This window comes from Mus musculus, chromosome 5 (assembly GCF_000001635.26).
Source record: "Mus musculus strain C57BL/6J chromosome 5, GRCm38.p6 C57BL/6J".
Classification (NCBI taxonomy): domain Eukaryota; kingdom Metazoa; phylum Chordata; class Mammalia; order Rodentia; family Muridae; genus Mus; species Mus musculus.
In genome coordinates this window covers 142,025,343-142,050,179 of record NC_000071.6, presented here as the reverse complement: position 1 = coordinate 142,050,179, position 24,837 = coordinate 142,025,343, and the positions used below count along the sequence as shown (strand labels likewise).

The window sequence follows — 24,837 nt, the reverse complement described above, 5'->3', positions numbered from 1 at the left end:
CTTGCTTAGCATACACAAGGCTCAGGGTTCCATCTCTAGAATCTAAGAGAAAGAAAGAAGGAGAGGAGATGAATATGGGAGGGGAGAGATGGGGAGAGGGAGAGAGGAGACAAGGAAAGAGGGAAGAGAGAAAGGAAAGAAGGAGAGAGGAAGAAAAAAAAAAAACTACACTTGATTTCTTCAGGTTCCTGAGGGAAAATGTCTTAGCTTGCATTGCTGGGGTATTTGAAGGCAGGTCTTGCCACAGGAAAATAAAGCCCCTTCAGTAACAGCTTGATATTGTCACAAGAAGGGTCTCTAGGATCTTAAGTGTCCTTCTGTATCTGACTTAATGAATTTGAAGCAGAAAATGTTTAAAGCGAAGGACAAGTGACTCTTCTTTCTAGTCCTTGGCTCTCTGGATTCTTAAAAATGGCTCTTCAGTGTCTAATGGACATAAACCTCTAGCTTGGCAAACAAAAGCTGGCTCCTTAGAAGGGCTCATCGCTGCAGGAGGCTCTTCCTGCAGGACTCAGGGTGGTACTCAGTATAGCCCTCCAGCCACAGGTGATCTGGCTTGAGCAGCATCTCAGCAGCCTGCTTTATGGTGGCTATCAGAAGCTCACTCAAAGTAGATGCCTCTGTCATCTTCCTTCTGATTCCATCTTTCACTGCAGTTCCAGGTGACATATAGCCCAGAGACAGTAATGCTGAATGTAGAGAGGCCTCCAGAGGTCAGTGCACTCACTCCCTGTCAGGGGTGGACAGTGTCCAGGCCACAAAACCTTGTAACTCACACTGTATGTGCAGCCTGCATTATCCCTGCTGCAGGCTCCATTTTAACATTTAAAACAGTGCTCACATCAGGGCCACTGCTATGAAAATATCATGTGCTAATGGTATTTTCAATCTGTGACTGGGGCTGTAAGTGTTTTGGGTATCAGGATAAAATCAGTGAGCACACTGGGGAGATGGATTAGTCTGTAAAGCACTAGCTGTTCAAGCATGAGGAACTGGATTCAGAATCTCAGAATGTAGGCTAACAGGCCAGTGGAAGATCACCCACTTGTCCCTGAAATTAGGACCTGGAAATCTTCACCCCCATGACTCAGGGTTAAAGGCCAAGTAATACTTCCAGCCACACTGTGCTTTACCACTAGCTCACTGAGCATGCTCCAAAGGCCCTATAAGAGCCTGCCTCTCCACCCAGGTATGGCAACTGACCCCTATAACCTCAGTTCTGGGGAGGCATCCTGTGCTTGCTGGGCAGCCCCTCTAGCTAATCAGTGAGCCCCAGGTTGAGTGAGAGAGACTGTCTCAAAATAAGATGCAATGAAGGAAGGCAACAGATGCTGGCCTCTGACCATAACATGCATGTGTGCTCGTGAACCACACATAGAAGGAAAATGTATTTTGTGAGGACTCTTTTTGTAGGCAGAAGACTTAAACCAACCCTTTAGTTGCTTTAGTGTGCTAACCTTCCATGCTTATGGAATGGAGAAGTTATCCCAAGGCATCTCAGGAGTCTAACCTCATCTCCGTGAATTAGTTCCTCTGGTGGGGCCCAACTCTCAGTGGAATGACAAGCACCCATAATTCTGGTACCCACATGAGTGTCAGGGCCACTATCTTGTGAAATGGCCACTATTTGCAGGAGGATAAAGAAAGGCTTGGCCACACCTCCTCCTGCTGGTGCAGACTAGACCCACACTCAATGGAGCACCATCTCTGACTGGTAGCAGGGGAGGACATCCTGTGGCTTCAGCTGCTCCCTCCATCTCCTCTGCTTCCACACAAAATCTCATCTCAGAGGAAGTACGTTTAGAGTGGACATATGGGGCTCCTGAGGGCTCCTGGGACTCCTGGGGGCTACTAAGGGTCCCTGGGGGTTTCTGAGGGATTCCTGAGGGCTCCTGAGGCTTCTGAGACTCTTACGGTCTCCTGGGGGCTCCCTTCAGTGAACACATTTCATCTGGTTTACGTTATCTTTAGACACATGTAGCTCTCTCCAGAACAATCAGGTTATGAGACTGAACTGGAAGTGATGAGCAAATATGAATTGAGTTTATGTGAGTTTTCTGGGCCTCTATGAATAAAGTTGTCATAGTTTTCAAATAAGGAAAATTGACATGCATGTATGTGTGTGTGTACTGACATGCATGTGTGCATGTGCATGCATATGTGTGTTCTGACATGCACATGTGCATGTGTGTGTATGTGTGTGTGCTGATATGCATGTGTGCATGTGTATGCATATGTGTGTTCTGACATGCATGTGTGTGTGCATGCATATGTGTGTTCTGACAAGCACATGTGCATGTGTGTATGCTGACATGTATGTGTATATATATATGCATACTCACTGTGTACATGGTGTACATGCATGTAGTGTATGTGCATGTGATGTATGTGCATGTATGCATACAGGTGCACACACCTGTGCATGTACAAAGCCCAGGAGAGGTTGTCACTCTGTGACTCTCTACCTTGGTCTTTTGAGACACAGTCACTCACTGAACATGGACCTAGGCTGTCAGCCATCAAGCCCCAGCAATCCTCTTCCCCACCCCTTCCCCACCCCACCCCCATCCCTGTTAGTGCCGGGCTTACAGGCTTGACTGCAACTACACCTGGCTTCTTAAGTGGATGCTGCAATCCAAACTCAGGTCTTCCTGCTCATGCAGCAAGTGCTCTTACCAGCGATTCATCTCTCTAGCACTTACTTAGCATCTTTTAAATGGTAGGAGACTTGACAGCTATAATTGTAGGACTGAGCCAGTGGACCCACGGCAACTTCCCATCCCTGTATGCACAGGTATTGTGAGGTTTCATAACACAACATCTCCATCTTAAACAGAAGCTTTAAAACTGAGGGCAGGAGTTAGTGCTTGTTCTCTGGAGCTGAGTTAGGTGTATAGGAAGATCCTGTGAGTTTCAAAGGGACCCAACAGAAGGAGTGTCAGCCATTTCCACACTAATGAGCAGATTCTGCCACAGTGGCCTGCTGAACGCGGCCACCCACACCCTGCAGTCTGCTCCCTCTTTCATCATTGTGTCTACTATTGTTTCTTTCTCAGGTTTAGTTATTTATGTATATGAGTATTTTGCATGCATGGATGTATGTGTTCCATGTGTATACCTGGTGCCCTCCGAGGTCAGAAAACAGCATTGGATCCCCTGGAATTGGAGTTATAGTCAGCTGTGAGCCACCATGTGGGGGCCCAGACACAGAATCTGGGTCCTGTGTAAGAGCAACAGTGCTATTAAGGCTGTTCCATCTCCCTAGCCCCACCTTCTCTTATTACAAACCCCAGTTCTTAATGTTTCAGTAGTGGGAGCTCTGAGCATCATGGTCTTTGTAATTTTTGTGGTGGGGTTCCATATAACCCAGGATGACTGTCATTTTACTGTGTAGCCAAGGATGGCCTTGAACTCTGAATCTACTTGCCTTAACTTGGGGAACCCTTGCATTATAAACCCACAACCTTGTGCACATCTCCAGCCCCTCCTCGTCTTAATTTCAACATATTTATTTCCCTTTCTCAAAGGCCTCTACTATCCATGTGGTCATTGTCTGTGGGCCTTAGAGGGTGGAAACCTTGGGTTGTGAAGATCATGTTTTAGCCCCACAGAGACTACTCTTCTCTGTCCTTTCTAGCCACATCTGCTTGTGCTCACACCCTGAGAGACATGCAGTGAGATACAGGAAAGGCGAGGGTGAGAGTGAATCAGAGTCACGTGCCTTCACATGTCTCAGTAGGAGGCTAAGCCCTGGCCTTTGTTCTTAAGGCCCTCCATGGCTTCTGCATGGAGATGCCACCAGATCAGGAGGTTCAGAGATTACAAGCACAGGTAAAGTGTGGGTGCCAAGATCCACTGACCTGGGGGTACACCTGAAGAGATGGTGGATGATGTGGTCACGCCCACGCCTGCGGCGGTCAAGGCAGCCACATCGATGGTATAGGTGGTGAGTGATGACAGTCCTTGGATCTTATACTCGTGCATCGTGCTGTTGAGGGTGTGCGTGAGTCGAGAGTCATTCCTCCCATACACCTCCCAGGAAATCTGATAGCCTGCAAGACAATGGAATACCTGAGGCAGATGGGCCAGAAGTCACCCCTCCTCCTGGAGGAACTCTGGGCCAGCAGGAGAGCATTCGGGATCAGTGGTGAATGGAAGGAGGCCCAAGTTCTTCCTCTGTGTTCACACAGAGGCCTCTGCTGTGTCCTGTTCCTACCACAAGGAGTTCTGTAAGAACAGGTTTCTGGGACCCAGGAGCTGGTGCACAGACAGGAGAGTGACTGATATGACCGCCAGCCTACAGTGCTCTGCTGAGCTCACACTTGTTGAACAATCAGGAGACTCTGTAGTGGTATTCCCAGTGTCACAAACTGCTGTTTTCATTACCTGGTCTCCTGAACTGGTGGCTTGCTCTAGGGTCCCATCTCAAGTGTGGAATCACTTCTACTGAGTGTGTATGCATGTGTGTGCATGTGCATGTGTGTGTGTGCCTGTGTGTGTATGTGTGTGCGTGCATGTGCGTGCATGTGTGTATGTGTATGCTTGCTTGTGCATGTTTCCTTTTCCTGATGTAGTGACTGACAGGCTCTTCTTTCTGTTTTTCTTTTACCTGTCCCCACTCCCCTCAGTTTCTCATTGCTTCAGAGCTTTGCCTTGCTCCTTACTGAAGATGCTATTTTCTAGAAAAAAAATTAATTTTCCTTCAAGTTCTCATCTCAATCTGCCAGGGTCTCCTGATCACAATTTATTTAGCCTTAAATTCCATCATGACTTGGGCTTAGAGGAAAAAAAAAGACCCAACTAGTGCTTGAGTCAACCCCTGGGGTGGGGGAGCTGATGGGATTAGAGGGCGCTTAAAGTGTCTTGTAAAGAGGGAACAGTGATGGAGAGAGCTCCTGGGTCCTCGGGCAAAGGAAAACTGCTGAGGATGTCAGCTCTTCCTTCTCCTCAGTCAATAAGCTCGGGGATATGGAAGCTCTAAGACGCATCTCAGCTCCCTTTTGCACAGATGAAAGTCATAAATAAAGTTAGAAACCGCTCTTGCGGGTGAACAGAAACTTAGAGGATGGTGCCTCGGGACTTTAATATTTTGGAAAAAATGTAACGTCAGAACTTACCCCCTGCTCACTGTCTCCACAATCATAACACAGTGTGGTAACTACCAAGCACCTTCAGGGAAACTCAGACATTGGGAGGGGGGCGCTGGAATAGCAAGGTAAGAAAGACCACTGGAGGGATGCTGGCCATGGAGGCCTTGCGGTCATCTGGGCATCTGAATGCCACTGGCCAGTGGAAGAGTGGGTCTCTGCCTCAGGCACAAGGAGAATCAAGCTTCCATATTCTGTGTAGGCTGCTCCCTTCTCCTCACGGCGCTGGCAAGGGCTGATTCCTATGCTGTCTTGGGCTGCCATCTCCACTCCACTCCTGCCCAGTGCCAAGTCTTAGGCTCTCTTTCTCCACCCACTCTCTACACAACAGTTTCCATGAATGGTGCTGAAATCTGAGTACTCTGATTCAGCTTCCATGGATGGGTGCTAAGAGCTGAGTATCCTTATTAGCTCTTTCTTTATGGCTAATTTAAAACTGGGGGAGGGGATATAACAATAAAAATGCCACTTCTATCATTTGTGATGGCTGATTTTGATTTGATAAGCTCCAGGATCTCCTAGAAGACAAGTCTTTGGGCATGACTCTGAGGATTTTCTAGATTATACTAACTGAGGTGGGAAGACTGATCTAATATAAGTGGCTCTATCTCATGGGCTGGAGTCTGGGACTGGGAAAAAAATGGAGAAAGGGAGTTGAGCCCCAGCAGTCATCTGTTTTGCTTCTGCAATGTGAGCAGCCACCTCTGGCTGTACCCCTCCAACTAGAAGAAGCCAAATTTGTTTACTGCTAGGCATTTGGTCCCAGCAAGGAGAAAACCAAGCAACATAGCATCAGACAGTGTGTGGTTCTAGGGTTGCAACTAAGATGCAATAGTGCTTCTACTTTTTCTTGTTTTATTTTATTTTATTTTGGTGTGTGTATGTGGGGGGAGGGGTAAGGTCCCACTCTGTCTCTGCCTGGCCTCGAACTCATAGAGATTAACTTAACTCTGCCTCCCTAGTGCTAGGATTAAAATTGTGTGCCACTATGTCTAGTTTTCTCAGTGTGCAATGGCTGACACTATTCCAAGGGAAGATCAGCATAAGGGCATCCTACAGTAGTGTTGTGAGGAGGGAGGATAGACACTAGAACCCAAGAGGACATGTGATCCTATGTGGAGTAGGGAGATCCAAGGCTCAGTGTGGCTGAGGCAAAAGGAGGGGAGTTTGTCTCAAAGTATTTGCCAAGCATTTCACCTGGGCTAAGTCATGCAACCCACAGGACACACGCTTGACAGTGAGATACTGTTATCTTTACTTCACAAAGAAGAAAAAGAAGGGAGCCCCAGGTTTTTGCTAGAAACTAGCAGCCCTGCTCCAGGGCCATCTTCTCTGTTTGTCTGGCTCTGGTAGGTTTTGTCTGATTAACCTCTAAACAGCATGGGTTTCTGAGTCACTCTGAAGGCCCGAGAAGAGAAGTCTTTGTTGAACGCAGCCACCTTGTCTGCCAGGAAATTCTATTTGTTTAAAAGCTGTTCTTTAGCAAAATTTACCAAACACAGCATCTTGTTCATCATGTCAACCTGGAGCCAAAACACAGCAATTTCAGTGTCTTCAGTAAGCACAGCTCTACCGGCATCTGCTAGAGTCCAAATGGATCACACTGTATGCTCAACTCATTATGGAGACAAATGGACACTGAGTGGACAACTGAAGAGCTTGCTCTCGGGCTGGGGAGGGGGCTCAGTTGATGAAGGGCTTGCCTTGAAAGCACCATGACCTAAGTTTGATCCCCAGAATGCACATTTAAGAAGCCAGGTGTGGTGGCTTATGCTTGTAATGCCGATGCTGTGGAGATGCAGACAGCCATATCTCTCAGCACAATGGCCGCCAGCCTTGCCTAAGTGGAGAGTGTACCTGGCCAAATCTCAAAATCAAGATGCACAATAGTTGGGGATTGGTCAATGCCTGAGGTTGACTTATGGCTTTTTATCTGGTACCCACATCTGCACACATGTGCCTCTTCCCCACCCCAAGTACACACACACACACACATACACACACACACACACACACACACACACACGGCCTGCTCTGGAGGGCATAAGATTAGTGTCAACAGAGATCTGAGAACATCTGATGAACAAAACAGTAGGATATTGCCACAGGGCAGAGCAGTAGGCATTTGGTGTGCAAGGATGCCTCCCACCCCCCTTTACACACACAGCTGTGGAGACGGAGACGTGTGTGGTGGATGCGGGCAGCTCTGGCCAGCAAGTACTTCATCTTTACGTGCATCTTGTGGCAGGCAGGAGGGAGCAGAGCAAGGAGTTGCCCAGAGCCAGCATTCCCAGCCACCTCCAACTGTGCTTCCTACCTGCTAGGAATGGCCTCGCTAACTGAGACTAACGACCACGGGAGCTTCAGAAAAAATTTTATGTTGATCTGGAGTAAATTCTCTACAAGAGAGTAGTGCATCCAATCACAGACTGTCTGTCTGCATCGCGGCCCTCATAAATCAGAGTTTACAGGGGGAGAGTGGGAGATGCTGCAATTTACAACAAGGGCACAATGGGCAATTTACTCCGGCAGGTGCTCTGCCGCCCTTGCTCGAAGCTTCCCTCTTATTCTGACCACAAAATAAAATGGAAGCGGGGAACGAGGGTGGTCACTGAGGGTCAGGCTGATAAAGCATCATTTCCGACAGTCACCCCACCATAAAGGTCACATTGCCCACAAACGAACCTTCAGCTGCAAGTGTCTCCGGAAGCTACCTTTCAACAGCGGGTAGTTTTATACACATGTGTCTTTGAAGGAGGGGAGGTACATGCTAGCATTCTCTGACCTAAGCTCAGAAGGCTAGGTTTGCCTGCAAGCAGTTTTTCTTCTTTTTCCTGTGTGTGTGTGTGCACGCTTCTATCTTAAGTTTTGAGACAGCATGTCTTATTGAATCGAGAGTTCCCTTTTTCTATGAGATGTCTACTCTGTACACCTGACTTTTCACATGGCCTCTGGGGACTCAGGTTCACACGCATGCCCTTTACTGACTGGACCATCTCCTCCACCACAATGTTAACCTTTTCAGGGCTACAGGCCTGTTCTAGGGAAGACTCATGATTTGGGGGGTGGTGTCTACCAACAGGCAGGGCATGGAGCAGAGTGAGTAGCACTGGATGCAGGTGACCCGGGGGAAAATGAGGGTCTGATGGCATCCAGCTAATGACACTTGTTTGCTCTTAATCTGGGAGAGCTTTCCCTGTACACGGCTTCTCAGAAGAGCAGACATCGAGTGTACACAGGTTTTCACAGAGTGAGCAGGAGTGAAGAGAAGCACAGGCCAGACAGTGAGAAGTGGGACACTCTGGTCCTGATAGGAAGGGCAGAGTCTTCCCGAAGCTCTGACTAACAGTGGGGGCAGCCTGTTCACTCAGCCGAGGCCACAGTGGAAGCAGGCCAGCAGAATCCAACTGGGAAACATCTAAGCTCTGAGGGTCAAGCTCCATCATAAACACTAGCCAGCCGCTCTCCACTACAGGTATTTGTTTAAATAAAGTATGAAAATGAGTTCATTAGGTTCCATTAGCTGGCGAGAGCAGATGATCATAAATTGGCGGTCCTGGCAACTAGCGTTCGGCCATGGAATGTTGGCGAGGCTCCACTGGTCTCCTCCCCAGGCTATAAAACAAGAAGGAAGGGGGTGGACAATTTAGGAGGGGTGAGGGAGGTCAGGAGAGGTGGGGGTGTGGATCTGGCATGGGGAAGCCCTTCTGAGTTAAGATGCCTACCAAAGAGTCTTGGCCAGTTTCTAGAACACTGTAGATGCCTGGGACAGGTGGGACTGCCTGCTTCTCTCACTCTTTAGCCCTGTTTTCAGAATCAGTGATGCGTAAGGCTCTGATTCAGTCCCCGGATGAGTCCTGGGGACCTGAGCTAGACAGATGTCCTTTCTGGAGCTGTAGAGATGGCTTGGTCAGTAAAGTGCTTGAGGTTTGAGTTCAGTCCCCAGGACCCATGTAAAAAGTGTGGTATCTGTTTATAAACCTAGTGTTGGGTCGGCTCCAAGTCAATCAGAGACCTGTTTTTAAAAAAGCAGGGTGGATTGTGCTTGAGCAAAGCGAACTGAGGAAGTTTTCTGCCCTCCACACATACAATATGCACACACATCTGTATACACATGAACAGAGTCTCTTTCTCACACATCCATATATACACACATACACACTTTCTACTCATCCACACATCCACGTATGTGCACATGCACACTACATATACATGCGTGTGCGGCATGCAAGCGCACACCACACACACACTTCCCACAGAGCTCCTATTACACAGATGCACCATCATCATCTCTCTGTTCCTATTTGTTTTTGCCTTTGACATAAAGCTATACTGACCCACATCAGGTCTCTGCTGCCGACGGAGTCCCCATCTATCCCCCCCTACCCCCGGGTTTACCTCCAGGCTTTGGAAAGCATTCTTATTTCCATGCTCTGTATTTGCTCTCCTGTATGGAGAAGCACCATCTACAGCAGATCTGGGCTCTGATGTCTCACCCCAGTAGCAGCCATCTCTGGTTCTGGAGGGAGCACACTGCCTAGGACAGGCAGAGTCAGGTAGACATGTGCATGTGGCTTAGTCAATGGCTGGGATGTGAGGAGGGTTAGTTCCAAGGGTCTCTGAACTGTGTGTGTGTGGGGGGGCTGGGGGACACAGATGTGTCCCCTATCATGAGTAGTGTGTTGGCTGGTTGCCAGGACCACTGCTGAGAACTCAGTGGAGGTGACCCTGTTGCAGTGACAGTCTGGGATGTTCCTTGGCCAACCTTACCACAGAGCCAGTTTCACAAGAAAGTTGTTTCAAGATCATGGAGCACTGTACAGTTGGATGTATCTTATCTTGGGCAAGGCTGTGGCTATGAAAAGACAGAGGACATGGGCAAACTCTGAGGGGAGGAAGCAAGATGGCCGAACCCAGTGGGAATCCGTTGTCAGAGCAGCTTGGTGGTGCCCAGGAAGTGGTCAGACCACAAGACACACGTGCTTCTCTTCAACTTTGTATGTGTTAAATGTGTATGCAGATGTTCATGCAGCTGTGTGCATCTGGTGGCCAGAAGAAGGTCTCTCAGTGGCCACGATCTAGCCAATTAAGCTAGGTTGGCTGGCCAGAGATCCCTAAGGGCTGACCTGCCTGTCTGTCTTTCCCACACTGGGTTACAAGTACATGTTCCACACCTGGCTTTTTAAAACAGGTTCTGGGAATTGAACTCAGGTCCTCATGGAGTCAGCCACCAGTCCCATTTGTGTTGTTACTAAATGAGTTCTTTTCACATTTTTGGTACCCACATACAGAAGTCGTTGGGAGTTACATACAGTGCTGCTAGGTGTTTCTTTGGCCTGGAACTTGGGGAAACCTACTGAAGGCTGTGGTAGGGAAAAGGGGACCTTGCAGGTAGAGCAAGAACACAGTTTGCACTTTACTCCCAGCACGTAATGACAGAGAGATGGGAGAGTGGCTACCAGGGCCACCTCTGAGCTGTGTGATCATAGGGCTGTCACCCTCAGAGTCCTTGCTATGCAGTCAGTCATAGAGAGCGAGAAGCAACGTGTTGCATATTGTGGAGGTGGCACAGCATGAGGGAGCACTCAGGGCAGCCACAGAAGGAGAGGCCCACAGCATAGTCTGCAGGCAACCACAGAACACCTTGCCTCTTAACCACAGCATGGCTTGTCTGCTCAGTTCTCAGACACAACTCAATGGGAGAACACGAATTCCCTTTAACAGCTTTCAGGAAATCAGGGAATTACTTACTGCGTAGCATGGGAAGGGGAGGCCCCGTGATGTATCAACCTGTGATGATGATGCCCATGTGGGTGGCACATGCCTTTAATCTCAGCACTTGGGAGGCAGAGGCAGATGGATCTCTGAGTTCGAGGACAGCCTGGTCTACAGAGTGAGTTCCAGGACAGCGAGGGCTACACAGAGAAACCCTGTCTTGAAAAACCAAAAACCAAACCAAAACCAAAACCAAACCAAAAACAACAACAACAAAAAAGTCTTCTGAAAGTGAGCTGTTCCCCTACCCCCTGCCACATGGGAGGGTTTATTGTCAAGGGACAGCCATGCGCAGTTTACCCTGAGCTTGACTCAGATCTAGGGGCCAAGGACCCCTTGAGCCTGAGGCTCTTCCTCCCTAGGCCTTTGCTTGGCCTTAGGTTTCTCACTCAGGGTGTGGTGGGACAGGGACAGAATATGGGATCTGGAGCCAGGAGTCCAGGGCTTTGTCCTGGCCTTGCAACTCAGGACAGAAGGTGGAGAGTGGAGATGTCAGCACTGTAGTTACTGCCCTACTGGGAGGTCATTAGAAACTGACCCCCACACACACAGTAGGGATGTTTGCTGAATACAGAATCTCCCAGCCTCAGTTTCCTTACCTATCACATGGCTAGAATATCAGTACCTGAATATGTGAGGAAAGGCATCTAAAACCGATGGACTCTCATTGCCCAAAGAGAATGCTGCAGTGTCTGAAGCAGAGGATAAACTCCCAGCTCTGAGGCTGCTGTCTACACAAAGATATATGCAACACATCCTTGGAGCCCCCACCATCAGGGTTATGGTCACCATACAGCCAGGAGGACTTGTCAGCTGCTCCCAGGAGGCCCGGGTTTACTCTTAGCAGCTATGTTTGACACGAAGGCCACCCCTTCTTGTTAGGGTGCACTTCCTGTTTTCCCTTTCCAGGGAAAGGGCTGCTTACCCATAATGATGCCGTTTCTCTCCAGGGGCTCCTGCCAGCTGACCTTGAGAGAGGTGTCCAAAATCTCCGTGAAGCTCAGGTGCCCCACAGCTCCCGGCTCTACCAATTAAAAATAAAGAGGTCTGTTAACACGAGAGCCTGGAGCCCTTTGATCAGACCTGTGTGGACAGCTTTAGCTACAGAAAGGAAGTGTTGAGACAGGGCCAGCAGAAGCCTGTAGGAAAGAAACAGCAGGAGCTGTGCAGTCAGGACTAGGGGCCGGGTGCTCATGGCGTGCTCCCTCTTCTTGAGTGTGTTACTTTGCTGGTTCCATGCAGACAAGCAAGGAGGTGAGAAAAGTAGCCACAGGACCTTCAGACACAGCTTCTGTCTTTCCCTCTGATCCAAACCAGTAAAATAATCTGCCTGGTTAGACCTGAAAAAGATCAGTTGCTTGGTAGACTATCACTTCTTTAGAATCCTCCATCAAGGGGCTGAGATGTGATTCTATAGTAGAATAACCCACCCAGAATCCCCCAGGGAGGGGCTGGGGGTGTGGCTCAGTGGTAGAGCCCCTGCCTAGAATCCCCCAGTGAGGCACTGGGGTGTGGCTCAGTGGTAGAGCCCCTGCCTAGAATCCCCCAGTGAGGGCCTGGGGGTGTGGCTCAGTGGTAGAGCTCCTGCCTAGAATTCCCCAGTGAGGGGCTGGGGGCGTGGCTCAGTGGTAGAGCCCCTGCCTAGAATCCCCCAGTGAGGGGCTGGGGGCGTGGCTCAGTGGTAGAGCCCCTGCCTAGAATCCCTCAGTGAGGGACTTAGGCTCTGTACGATCACTTGACTAGAGTCTTTCAGTGAGAGGGGCCAGGACTCTGGCTTTTATGGCATCATGGACTCTGTGGGAGTCAGAAATGTAGTGTAGTGTCTAGGGCAGTACCTGCTCACTTGACCCAGAAGTCTAGTCTCTCATCTCTTCCCTCCCAAGGGATTTTTCAGGAGCAAGAGGAAAACGGGAGTTTGGAGAAGACCATATACTGCCTTATACTCCTCTCAGCTGAGGACCTGCTCTGGTCTGGAGGGGAGCACCCTCCTACTCAAGGTGCCTTACCACAGGCTCCCTTGCAAACCTGCTGGGAACACACTCGCTGAGGCTTCTGCATGAAGTTGGGGCTCTCGCTTGGCCTTCAGGAGAGGTCATAGGCTCTTTTGTGCCTCCCATCAGCCCTGCCACACCAACAACACTCCATACCTCCTTCCTCTGTGGAACTACGACAAAACCCTAACACAAGTTATGAATTTTAAAACAGGTACAGTACACCTCGGAAGCTGCACTCCCGGGAGGTGAGATCAGGAGAGCCTTCACAGGGGGGGCTGAAGCACTGACAAACGCCACTTCTCTCAGTGGAAGACGGTAAAACCGGATGCTGTCAGGACCATGTCATCCTTCCCCAACCGCAAGCATCCAGAAAGACGTCCTGACGGGTTTTGAAGCAGCTTGTTCTTCTGCGATCGATGTCTTAGCCGAGGAAGCTACTGCTCCTTTTATATTCCCAGTGTTTCTGCTTTCTGGATTCTTGCCCAACTGTGCTGTCCTCTAACTCTGTAGGCGGCTAGCTTTCAATTGATACTCTTTTTCTCTGTACTGCGACCCTCCCCCAGCGTGTTCCCATCTCACTGAGGCTCCACAGAAGGCCACAGCTAGCAGAGCTTATGTCTGTGACACAGAAGAGGCTAATTGCCAGGGTCCCAGCCCAAACAAGCTGCACCCCAGAGACAACTGCAACCCTACCCTTGATACCACCTTCATGAGGGAGCTCCATCCTTCTAGAAAGGACAAAGAGGCCACCTATCTACTAAAAATGGTGGTTCAAGGGTAGTGGAGAGGTGTCAGTTGAGGACCTGAGTTCTTATTCTATTTTATTATGTTCTTTTTCAGTGTTCCAATTTCTCACATATGTGTGGTTTTATGAATGTTTGTCTGCCTGTTTGCATGTGTTGGGCCATCATACACACATGTGCCTGTGTTTATATGTTTGTGTGTGTGAGTGTGTTTTTGTGAGTGTGTATTTGCATGTGTGCTAGTGAGTGTATGTGTGTTTGTGATGTATGTTTGTGACTGTGTGAGTGTGTGTATTTGTGACTGTGTGTATGTTTGTGACTGTGTGTGAATATGTCTGTATGTTTGTGACTGTGTGAGTGTGTTTGTGACTGTGTATATGTCTGTGACTATGTGAATGTGTGTGTTTGTGACTGTGTATATGTTTGTGACAGTGAATGTGTGTGTTTGTGAGTGTGTCTATATTTGTGACTGTGTGTGTGAGTGTGTGTGTGTGTGTGTGTGTGTGTGTTTGAGTGTGCACATGTGTATGTGGAGACCCAGGGTTGATGCTTAGAATCCTTCTCAATGCCTTTCTAACCTATTCATTGAGGTCGCTCTCTCAATCAAACCCGGGGCTTGCCCGTGTGTCTAGTCTTACTATCTAACTTGATCTGGGGATCCTCTGTCTCTGCCTGCTAAGGCTGGAATCACAGCAAGTTTCCACACTCACCCAGCATGTCTGTGGGTTCTGGGGATCCCTCCTCAGGTCCTCACACTTGCCTAGCAACTGCTTTAGCACCAGTCCCAGGTTGTGTGTTCTATGCCCAGAATTCACTTTTAAAAAGTTGCTGTCCCACATACATTTATGATTTCCAGCTATTAGGGCAGAGACAGGTGGATCCCAGAGCTCACTGCTCAGCTAGCCTAGTCAAGTGGGTAGCTCTAGAGTCATGAAAAGAACCTGTTTCAAAAAATAAGGTGAAGTGATTGAGAAAGATACTGGACCTACACAAACACACACACGCACACACACACACACACACACACACACACACACACACACACCATATAGAGAAATGTGTTTCAAAGTAATAAATAAATGGGTTATGTTAAAACATAGATCTCAAATAATTTTGTTAACTGGTTTTTTTTTTCACTTGACATTATATCATGACAATTTTCCCTCTAGTGTTTTGAGTTTAAAAATTAGGGTTTTTTTTTTTTTTTTTAAAATAGCTACAAAATATCTGTTGCATGACCTTTTTATCTCTCTCCCAATTGTCCCCATTTGGGACATCAAATGCTTTTCACTGGTTTTCATTGTAGATGACTTGTCATGAGGCCCCTTGGAGGTTTGTTTGTTGTGGTTTTTTGAGAAAATGATTTGTTCTTTATCCCAAGCTAGCCTCAAAGCTTCAAAGTTCTCTGACCTCAGCCTCCTGAGCACTGGCATAAGTATATGCCGGTGTTCCCAGTTAGGGGTGCCCTTGCCTATGGTCTTGTGTATGTCTATAATTACTCCCTCAGGTACTTTCACCAGACATTGTGTCCTTGACACAACAGTTGCCTGAGAGCAGACAGGGGCCTTTAGGAAACTAAGTGGGGCCAAAGCAAAGCCCCAGGGTGGCAGAGAAAGTGTGTGGACAGGCATGGCTGGCAACCAAGCAAAAAAGTGAGGGGATTAGAATTAAGGGTCTGAATAATGACAGCCAAGCTCAGCAGAACTGAACACAGTAGGTCTACTTCCTCCTTGAACATAATAGGACTACTCCCTCCACTGTTGTCCCCAGAGTCCCTTCCACATTGCAAGGGTCCCCTGCCCTTTTTGCCATTCAGGAACACACTGGCTGGGATGTCTGGCTGCCCTGCAAGAGCACTGGGGTACAGGGCTTCCTGGTGCTGGCTGCACTGTGACCCAGTAAGGTGAAGGTCATGACCTCCTCTTGTCAGTAGTCCCTGAGAGGATAGCTCAGACGCAAGGAGAGGGATACTCACTGTCCTCATGGGTCCACACGAGCTGAGGTGAACTTGGAGGCCCATCCCCCGGGGTGGTAAAACACAGGACGGATGTGAAGTAGGCAGTGAACTTCTTCAAGTTTGTTATGTACCCATGATGGATTCCATGGAAGTCAGGAGCAATAGTGACTACAGTGACAGTCTCAGGAGCATCTGCCGGCCATGCTAGGAGCTGGTAAGGGAAGGGTTACAAAAAAGACCCCCTTTAAACCACATTTCTTTACTTAGCTGTCAATCAAAATTGTATTTTACAATTAGTATGTCTTTAAAGAAAGTATAGTCAAAATTCAGTAAGTCCATAAATGTCATACCATTTTCCCCCCTTTTCATATTTGGGGATAAAACAAGAGCTTTACACATGTTAAGCAAGCACTCTACTTCTAATCTACACCCCAGCCCCTCACTGGGGGAGTCTAGTCAGAGGCTGTACCACTGAGCCACACCCCAGCCCCTCCCTGGGGGATTCTAGGCAGGGGCTCTACCACTGAGCCACACCCCAGCCCCTCACTGGGGGATTCTAGGCAAAGGCTCTACCACTGACCTATATTCCCACTCACTTTTTGCATTTTTAAATCTTGAGACAAGGTTTTACTAAGTTTCCCAGCAAGGCCTTGGACTTGTGGTTCTCCTGTCTCAGCCTCCCAAGCAGCTGAGATAGTAAGGCCTGACTATAAATCCTATTACATCTTAAAATCCCATTTTAATTTTAAGAACAGTTGAGTCTAAAATATGCCTATATATTTTTTGTATATTCACATATATATATATATATATATATATATATATATGAGTGAAGTGGCTGCTAAACTTGTTACAGTAATGGACACCCCCTTACATCTCCATCTTCTCTTAGGATACTATTGAACATGGATTTTTTTTTTTTAATAGTGAGGAGCAAAGATGACACCATCTGTTAATTCAACTAATTATCATGAGGAGACAAACACAAAAATTCTCCAGATAGAAGTCTACCCTGACTCAAAGGAATTCAATAGGAACAATCTTAATGATTTATAATTTATGTTATACTAGTTTCCTGGAATAGAGTTTGGGAGATAAGTTAGAATTTTAAATAAAGGGCATATACAGGAACTGCAGATGTAGCCCAGTTGGTAGAGAGCTTAGCTAGCATACAGGAAACCCTGGGTTCTACCCCAGTACTACATAAACCCAATATGGTGGCATGTGCTTATAATCCAAGGACTAAGGAGGTAGGAACTGGAGAGTCAGGAGTTCAAGGTCAATCTCAGGCACATACTGAGTTTGGAGCCAGTCTGCTACATGAAATTCTCTCTTAAAAACAAAACAAGAAATAGCATACATGCATCTGTGTGTGTGTGTGTGTGTGTGTGTGTGTGTGTGTACAAGTTCCAGGAAAAGCTGCTTTCTTGCTTTGGTAATGCTAGATATGTGTAGTGAGTTTTAGTCTCCTGACACGATGCATCTCCAGGACCGAGTTGTTCTGAAAGCTAATTGGCAGCAGGACATAGCATATCCGTGAGATCAAACTGACAAGCCAGCCATCAGAAGCACACAGTGTTCTCGCCACTCAGACCTGGCAGGAGAGCCAAGAGTGATGGAGTCTCGGGTTGATCAGTATGAGTTCCCTTCAAAAAAGCATCTGCCTTCAGATACCTCCGAGGAAGAAGCAGAGGCATAGCACCTTCCTAGCTGGGCCTTATCACAGACAAACAAGCATTTGAGCAAGCTCAACACAAATGGCAGGCAACAACAACTTTTAGAAGCTGAAAGCATCACCCTTCTCTGAAGGGACTCCCTGAGACTCCTGCTAAGGGGCTTATGAACCCACTTGTGCACAATGAAGTCAGACTCCAAAGTACAACTAGAAGTCCACATAAAGGAAAGAAACTGTGCTGCTGGAATGCGCATCCAAGCCCATCTTATCCAGCAACAGATTCTATTGCTGGTCTGTTCATTCATTCATATCGGGACCTGGACCTTGGACTCTCTCTGGCCTCTATTCTTTAAACAGAACTATATTCAAAGCAGAGAGTAAAATGGTTTCTGCTGGACAGCAGTCTCTTCTCATGAATTCCCGCCCTTGATTCTGTGTTATAGGAAGAAGTGCTTGGACACAGGCTGACTCAAAGAGCCCACATAGATCTCCCCTGGGCTCTCTCTCTCATGTTCTTCCTCTCATGTTCTTTCTCTCTCTCTTATTCTCTCTGTACATGTGGTGTAATTAATGTATGCATATATATATGATGGCATGTGTATATATGTGTGCTACAGTTGTGCGTATGTGTATGTGTGATTAATGTGTGTACATGTATGCTGGCATGCATGTATATGTGTGCCCACGGGTGTCCATGCATGTAAAGCCCAGAGTGTCTCCCTCAATCATTGTCCATCTTAGTTTTTGAGACAGAGTCTCTCACTGAACTTGCAGCTTACTGATTCAAGTAGGCTGGCTGGCCAGCAAGCACCTGAGATTCCCCCATCTCTGCTTCCCCAGTGCTGGGATTAATGTGCTCATATCTTTTCACTGTATAGGTTTAGAGGGACCACCCAAGTCCTTGTGCTTGTATGGCAAGCACTTTACTGGCTGTCCCATCTCCCAGCCTTCCCTGAAGCCCATTACTCTGACTAGAGGCTGTTTTCTTGTGCCGTCTTATCAGCTGAGCATTCAACTTTCTGGCCTGGAATATCTGAAAAGAATGAGGACAGATGGCAGCCCTGCCAAGTTTGCAGTACTCTGTGTTTGATGCCCTGGGTTTATGACCACATAGGAAGGGTGAGACCCAGAGTATGATATGATTAATACTACCCATGAATGCCCTTTGGAGGTTCCAAAACCAGGCCAGGTACCTTGTATCCCTGGTTGATGCCGTTGATGAACTGCTGGGGTGGCGGGTTCCACAGGAAGTGCACAGTGGTGGAATTCACAGCCTCTGCCTGCACGTTCTGGGGAGGTGCAGTGGGCACTGTTCCCATATGGAGGTGGAAGGCAGCAGCACAAATGCCAGGAGGCCCCATGGGGAGAAGAGACAAAAGAGAAACCTCAGTCACCATTCAGGACTCAAGAGTAATCACAGAGCAGATGGAAGGGAGGTGAGTGTCACCCAAACTAATCTCCATGTGACAATGAAGGAGAATTGGTCTATTTCTGTGGGGAAGTTGCTTCCTGAAGACAGAGGCAAGAGCTGTACTAGACCAAGTCCCATCCTACAGATCTGAGATGGACAGTACACTAAATCTTTCTCAATTGTTTCCTCAATTACCTCTATTGCCACCTCAAATCAACACAGCCAAGAATATAGAATGGTCTTCCACTTCCTATTTTGTTCTGAGATCCCCTTCTCCTTCCCAGTTAGCTTTTATTGTTCCCTGACACTCCTGGGAAGGGAGAAACTCAACTGAAGAACTATCTAGATTTGATTGGTCTGTGGGGAACTGTCCTGACTGATGATGGATGTAGGAGGGCCAAGCCCACCGTGGGCAGCACCATTCCTAGGCGAGTGAACCTTGATTTTGTAGTATAAGAAAGCTAGCTGAGCATGAGCTTCTGAGCAGCATTCCTCTGTGGGTTTTGCCTCCGGGCCCTGCCCTGAATTACTCCCCTCAGTGACCGAGTGTGACCTGGAAGTCAAGTCAAGCAAACCCTTTCTTCTTCAAGGTTGTTTTGGGTCATGGTGTTTATCATATCAACAAAAAGGAAAATAGACTCTTCTATGTATGTGCATGTCTGTTTGCATTCCACATTTTAAAAATAAGATGTATTTATTTTTACTTTATGTGTATAGATGTTTTGTCTGCATGTATGTCTATGTGCCGCATGTGTTCCTGGAACCCAGGGAGACCAGAGAGGGTGTTGGATTCATTGGAACTGGAGTTATGAATGGTTATGAGCTGCCATCTGGGTACTTGGAACCAAACCCTGGTCCTCTGCAAGAACAAGAAGTGCTCTTAACCACTAAGCCATAGTTCCAGCCCCTTCTATTACTTGTTGTTGTTTGATGCAGGTTCCCAGAGATGATATTTAAGGGGACCTGGAGCTTTCCAATCAGCCTAAACTGGCCAACCAGTGGGCCCTGGGGAATCTACCTTTCTGTCTCCCCAACATTGGGATTATAAGCATGCACAACCATGGCTGGCTCTGGGGGGGGGGTCACACTCAGGACTTTGTGATTCTTAAGGCAAGTACAATGAGCTACTGTCCCACTACCCAAGAAACTATGTAGAGGGAATGGTTTATGTGGCCTTACTTTCGGGTCATAGTTTGTCACTGAGGGCAGTAACTCAGGTAAGGACTGGAGGCAAAAGCCACAGAAGAATGGTGGTCAGTGCTTGTTCACTGGTTCAAAGCCATCACACTCCTCCTTATGTGTATTACTGTTCATTTATACACAAAGAGCTACCGGCAACTAAAGGAGGCTGCGACTGGGAGACACAATCTTTCCCTGGGAAGACAACACCAACTGGTTATTCAATACCAAATGGTCAACCCCCAGAACATACACACAAGTAACACTACACACACTGAGCAGGCTGCATTTATGTACCTTGGAATATATATGAACAGAACTTAACAAGAGTGAATAAAAAAAGGGGGGAGGGCCGCAAGTGTGCAAGAGAGCAAGGAGGAGCATGTAGGAGGGTTTGGAGGGAGAGAGGGAAAGGGGGCATGATGTAATTATATTACACATAAGCATCTCCTGCTACAAAGCCCAGGGTGCATGGTCATGTTAGGAATGTCAGCCTAGAGCTGGGGATGTTGCTCAGTGGGTAGAGCACTGCCTAGTTTGCTTGAAGCCCTGGGTTCATATCTAGTACCACATAAGCCGGATGAGGAGACACAGGCCTGTATTCTCAGCTCTGGGGAAAAAGAGACAGGGGGATCATGCACAGCTATATAGTAGTCTAGGTCAGATAAGACCCTCAAACAAACAAACACAAACAACTTCATGAGCACAGATCTTTGTTGTCTCATTTCTTGCAGACATGAGAGAATCAGAATCCATCGAGTCTCTCAGGTGGCTCTTCCAGACCCTGTTTCCTGGCCATCCGCCATCACCCACGACCATGGCTTCCCCACGTGCTTCCTCTATACAACATAAGGAAACTGATCAATTTCCCTTGCAGTACCTTGTGAACGTTGTGGATTGAATATAGTCCCGAGGATGGCTGTTTCTGGGATGTAGCCTGTTGGAGGGAATGTCAGAGCCACTGAGTGAAGAAAGCGTGGCAAACAAGAGGATTGTGACTCTCTATAGCCCACAGACGTGAAGAGATAGATCTGGTGGCCGCACATTCGGAAATAGAAGGAAAAACACCTTGTCGTTCATTGAGACAAGGAGGTGTGTGTGTGTGTGTAAAAATGAAAAGAGAGAAGAGAGAAGTGGGGGCAAGGAAAGGGGATGGGAAAGAGAATGGAGGGGAGAGGAAGGAGGGGGAAAGGGTGATGAGGGAGGGACTGGCCGATGAGCAGCTGGGCTAGCTGCTTAATTTACTAAGGCAATTAAGGCGGACTCTTCAGGAGCTTCAGGTGGAGAAACAGGTATGCTTCACACACAGAGGGGCAAACAGAAGATGTGTCGGCTTCTCACAGAAGAACTACACTGGGCATTTGAGGAAAAATTAAACAACTTGGAATCATTACCCAGACACCCAAATAAATAAGTAAATAACATTACAGACAAGGAAAAAGACCCACAGACAATGATCCCTTATGGATACAAGTTCAAAACACAATCAAGAAAAAAACCTAAAAGATCAGATTCGGCAATATACCACAATGGTAATGCATCCTTATCTGGTGGGATTTATCTAATAAACACAGCAGTGGTCCAATATTTGACTATCAATCACAGAAATGTACCAAGCTGACAGAATGAAGAAAACCCAATCTTAATAGGGTTAGGAAAAGCATTTGATAAATTTTAAGATCTAATCATGATTAAATAAAAAAAAAAGACACCTTTCCACCAAGTAGAAATTTAAAAGAACCTGGTAAACTTGATAAAGGGCATCTATAACGCGCCTGCGGCTGCGATCTCATTTGAGATGAGCGCCTGAAAGATGCTGCCCTGAGATCAGGGACAAGAAAGGGAGGAGGAAAGACATTGGTGCGGCTTTTCTACTCTGCAAGTCCAGACCAGTGTAAACAAGAAGAAGGGAGGAGACAAACAGACAAGGGAGGTGCAATAGGACTGTCTACCTAGAGAATCCACGTCAACTCCAGGAAAGCTTGTAGACCCAAGAGAGGCTATCGAGATTACAGGCTGCAAGGCCAAAGCTCACAAATCAATTCTGTTTATAAACACAAGTGATCAATAATTAGAAATTGAAGTTTAAAAATTAGTGGGAGATGGCTCATTTGGTAAAGTGCTTGCTGTACAAAGCACAAGAGCCCCAGGTCAGATCTCCAGCACCCACACTGAGAGGGTAGGAGGACCTCTGGGAAGCACTAGCCAATCACCCTCACCAGACCAGTAAGCTCCTCGCCAGTGAGAGACTCAAAACCACAAAGGAGCCTGTGTGCTGTGGGATAATACCTAAGGTGGACCTTTGGACTCTACACTTGTGCACACGAGTGTGACACCCCCCTACACACACACACACACACACACACACACACACACACACATTTAAAGTAGCAACGAAAACACAAAGTAGATACAAACCTGTCAGTGTGTCAGATCTATAATCTGAAAGTTACAAAGCCACTTAAATACATTGTGGGAGAATTACTGATAAACTGGAAGATCAGGCAGGTAAGGGGACCAAAGTTAACCTGAGTCCATCAAACACACAGCCAGATACTCTTTATCAACCGGAAAGGAGATTTCAATTTACAGGGAAAAACAAAAGGAACTAGAATAGCCAAAGCCATCTCAAAGAAGAAAAACTGGATAAATGTTATTACACAATTAAAGAAAGCATAAGTCTAGAGTAATTAAAGCAGGTGACCCTGGGGGACAAACGAATACACTGTCAATGCCACAGAGGGTTCTAGAAATGAGTCATGCAAGTACCAACTGGTGTTCAGAACAGCACACATGATTCTACAAATCCTGGACGCTGCCATCAAAATATAAGGAGAACTCCCAGAAGTGCCTCATGCCTACGGATCCCACACGGGCTTAATAGCAAGCCTATTACTCTCAGACTACTAGAAACGTGTGCCACTGGACTAGGTGACAGCATGCAGGGATGGTGCTCTGAGGTCCTTCTGTGAGATGAACAAGGCTGGGTGCAGAGCATGGCAGCTTCAGTGGCCTCCCTACCCCAAGTCCACTGGTGGAGCGGGGACAGATGGTACTGTACCCCTGGGGTGACAGTCACTACTGATTCTCAAGTGGATAGGGTCTACATCACCTGGGAAAGGTAACTCTGAGCAAATCTGTGAGAGGGTTCCTAGACTGGGTTAACAGATGTGGGACACCCCAACTTCAGCACCATCCCAGGGATCCAGGGCTGGATAAACAAAAGAGAAAGCAAGCTGAGCAACAGAACCCACCTCTCTCTGCTTCCTGTCTATGCACGCAGTGTGACCAAGTGCCTTACACTCCTGCTGCCATGCCTCCCCCACAGTAACGGAGGGCTCCCTCAGACTGTGAGCAAAAGTCAACTTTAAGTTGCCTTTCTCAGAGTGTTTTCTTGTCACAGCAACAGGAAGAACAACCAATACACACAGGGCGAAATACTGTCCAGCAATTTGGAAAACCAACTGCCTTAACACATGATCACATGTGACCCCCAAATACACTGTACTGTAATCCCAGCACTTGGAAGAGGGAAGAAACAGAATCAAGAGTTCAAGGAAGCCGCTGCTCTGTAGAAAGGTTACATGGGACGCTGTCCCCAAACAAACAATAAATTGCATGCATTGCTTTACTGGAAAGAAGCCAGTTCAGAAGACTTCATATTGAATTAATTCCTTCCTCTACTTGGTAGTCCATCAAAGAGAAACTAGGAGAGAAGACACGTGTCTGCTGAGGACAGGGATGGTTGGATGTATGAATGAAAAGGTGCAGGAGTAGGAAGCTGAGATCACGTGACTGCCCTGTATCAACCTCTGTAGCAACAGTAGATTGAAAATGTGTGTCAAAAAAATGTGACACGGAATACCACTGAGGGAAATTATACCACTAGTTATCTCAAATGTATCAGTAAGTATAAAAACACTGAGTATTCTCTCTCTCTCTCTCTCTCTCTGTGTGTGTGTGTGTCTGTGTGTCTGTGTGTATGTGTGTCTGTGTGCATTTGAAGGCATAGGTTCAAGCTCAGACGTTGATCCTCAGGTGTTGTACACTTTGTGTTTTGAGGCAGGGTCTCTCATTGGTCTGGAGTAGCCAGGCAGGCTAGGCTGACTGTTCCCTAAGCACAGGAGGACTAACTCTCTCTCTCTTCCAACTTGGATTACAAGCATGAGCTGCCAAGACTGGTTGGGTGTTTTGGCTAGCTTGGGTCCTCATGCTTGGACAGGAACTGAATCATCGCCTCTGCCCCCCAGAGAAGAGATTCATGTCCATGATGGTGATAGGATTGTGGCACATCCTTTCTGGGAGTCTGGATAGAGCGATGTGTGAAGGTCACAGACCCTGTGCTGGAGTAGCTGCTACTGTAGAAGGTGCTACTGTAGAAAGTCCCTAGGGAGCATTCCTGGCCACTGCCAACACAGCCACTCCCAACTGCCCCCAACCTCTAATACTAGGAGCTATCTGTCCATAGCTCTTTTGATTCTTGACCCAGAAAAATCAAGGCATACAACACAATGTTAGTGCTTCAAACCTCTCCATTTGGTGCTGCTCTGTATGCAGCAACAGAAACAGGGACAACATGGGGCTGGGGAGATGGCTCGGTGGCTAAAGTGTTTGGATTCTAAGCACTCACATAAATGCAAGGCTTGGCAGCCTGCCTGTATTCCAGCCTTGGAAGGCAGAGACAGGATTTCCCAGAGCTAACAGGCTAGCTCTATTGGTGAATTCTGGATTTTATTGAGAGGTCCTGCCTCAGTAAATAAAATGAGAGGGTGATGGGGGATGGTTCCTGACATCAGCTTTGGGCCTCTGTGTCCATGTGCATGTAAAAACATGTACACATATGCAACACACATATACATGCACACATATGCAGCACACACATATATACACATGCATGCACACACATGCACACATAGATATACACATGTACACATGCAGGCATATGCACACATATGC

At 47.4% G+C, this 24,837-nt stretch overlaps 1 protein-coding gene across 2 annotated transcripts in view; it reads right to left on the bottom strand.

Moving 5' to 3' along the window:
- Nucleotides 1–24,837, bottom strand: part of Sdk1 (sidekick cell adhesion molecule 1) — a 974,090-nt gene that overhangs the window by 165,407 nt on the left and 783,846 nt on the right. For both annotated transcript variants that reach the window (XM_006504712.1, NM_177879.5), the window contains 4 exons: nucleotides 18,485–18,600; nucleotides 15,635–15,827; nucleotides 11,848–11,946; nucleotides 3,861–4,052 (listed from right to left, as the gene is read on the bottom strand). In XM_006504712.1, coding sequence (XP_006504775.1) covers nucleotides 3,861–4,052; nucleotides 11,848–11,946; nucleotides 15,635–15,827; nucleotides 18,485–18,600 — 600 coding nt within the window. The remainder of the gene's footprint in view (nucleotides 1–3,860; nucleotides 4,053–11,847; nucleotides 11,947–15,634; nucleotides 15,828–18,484; nucleotides 18,601–24,837) is intronic.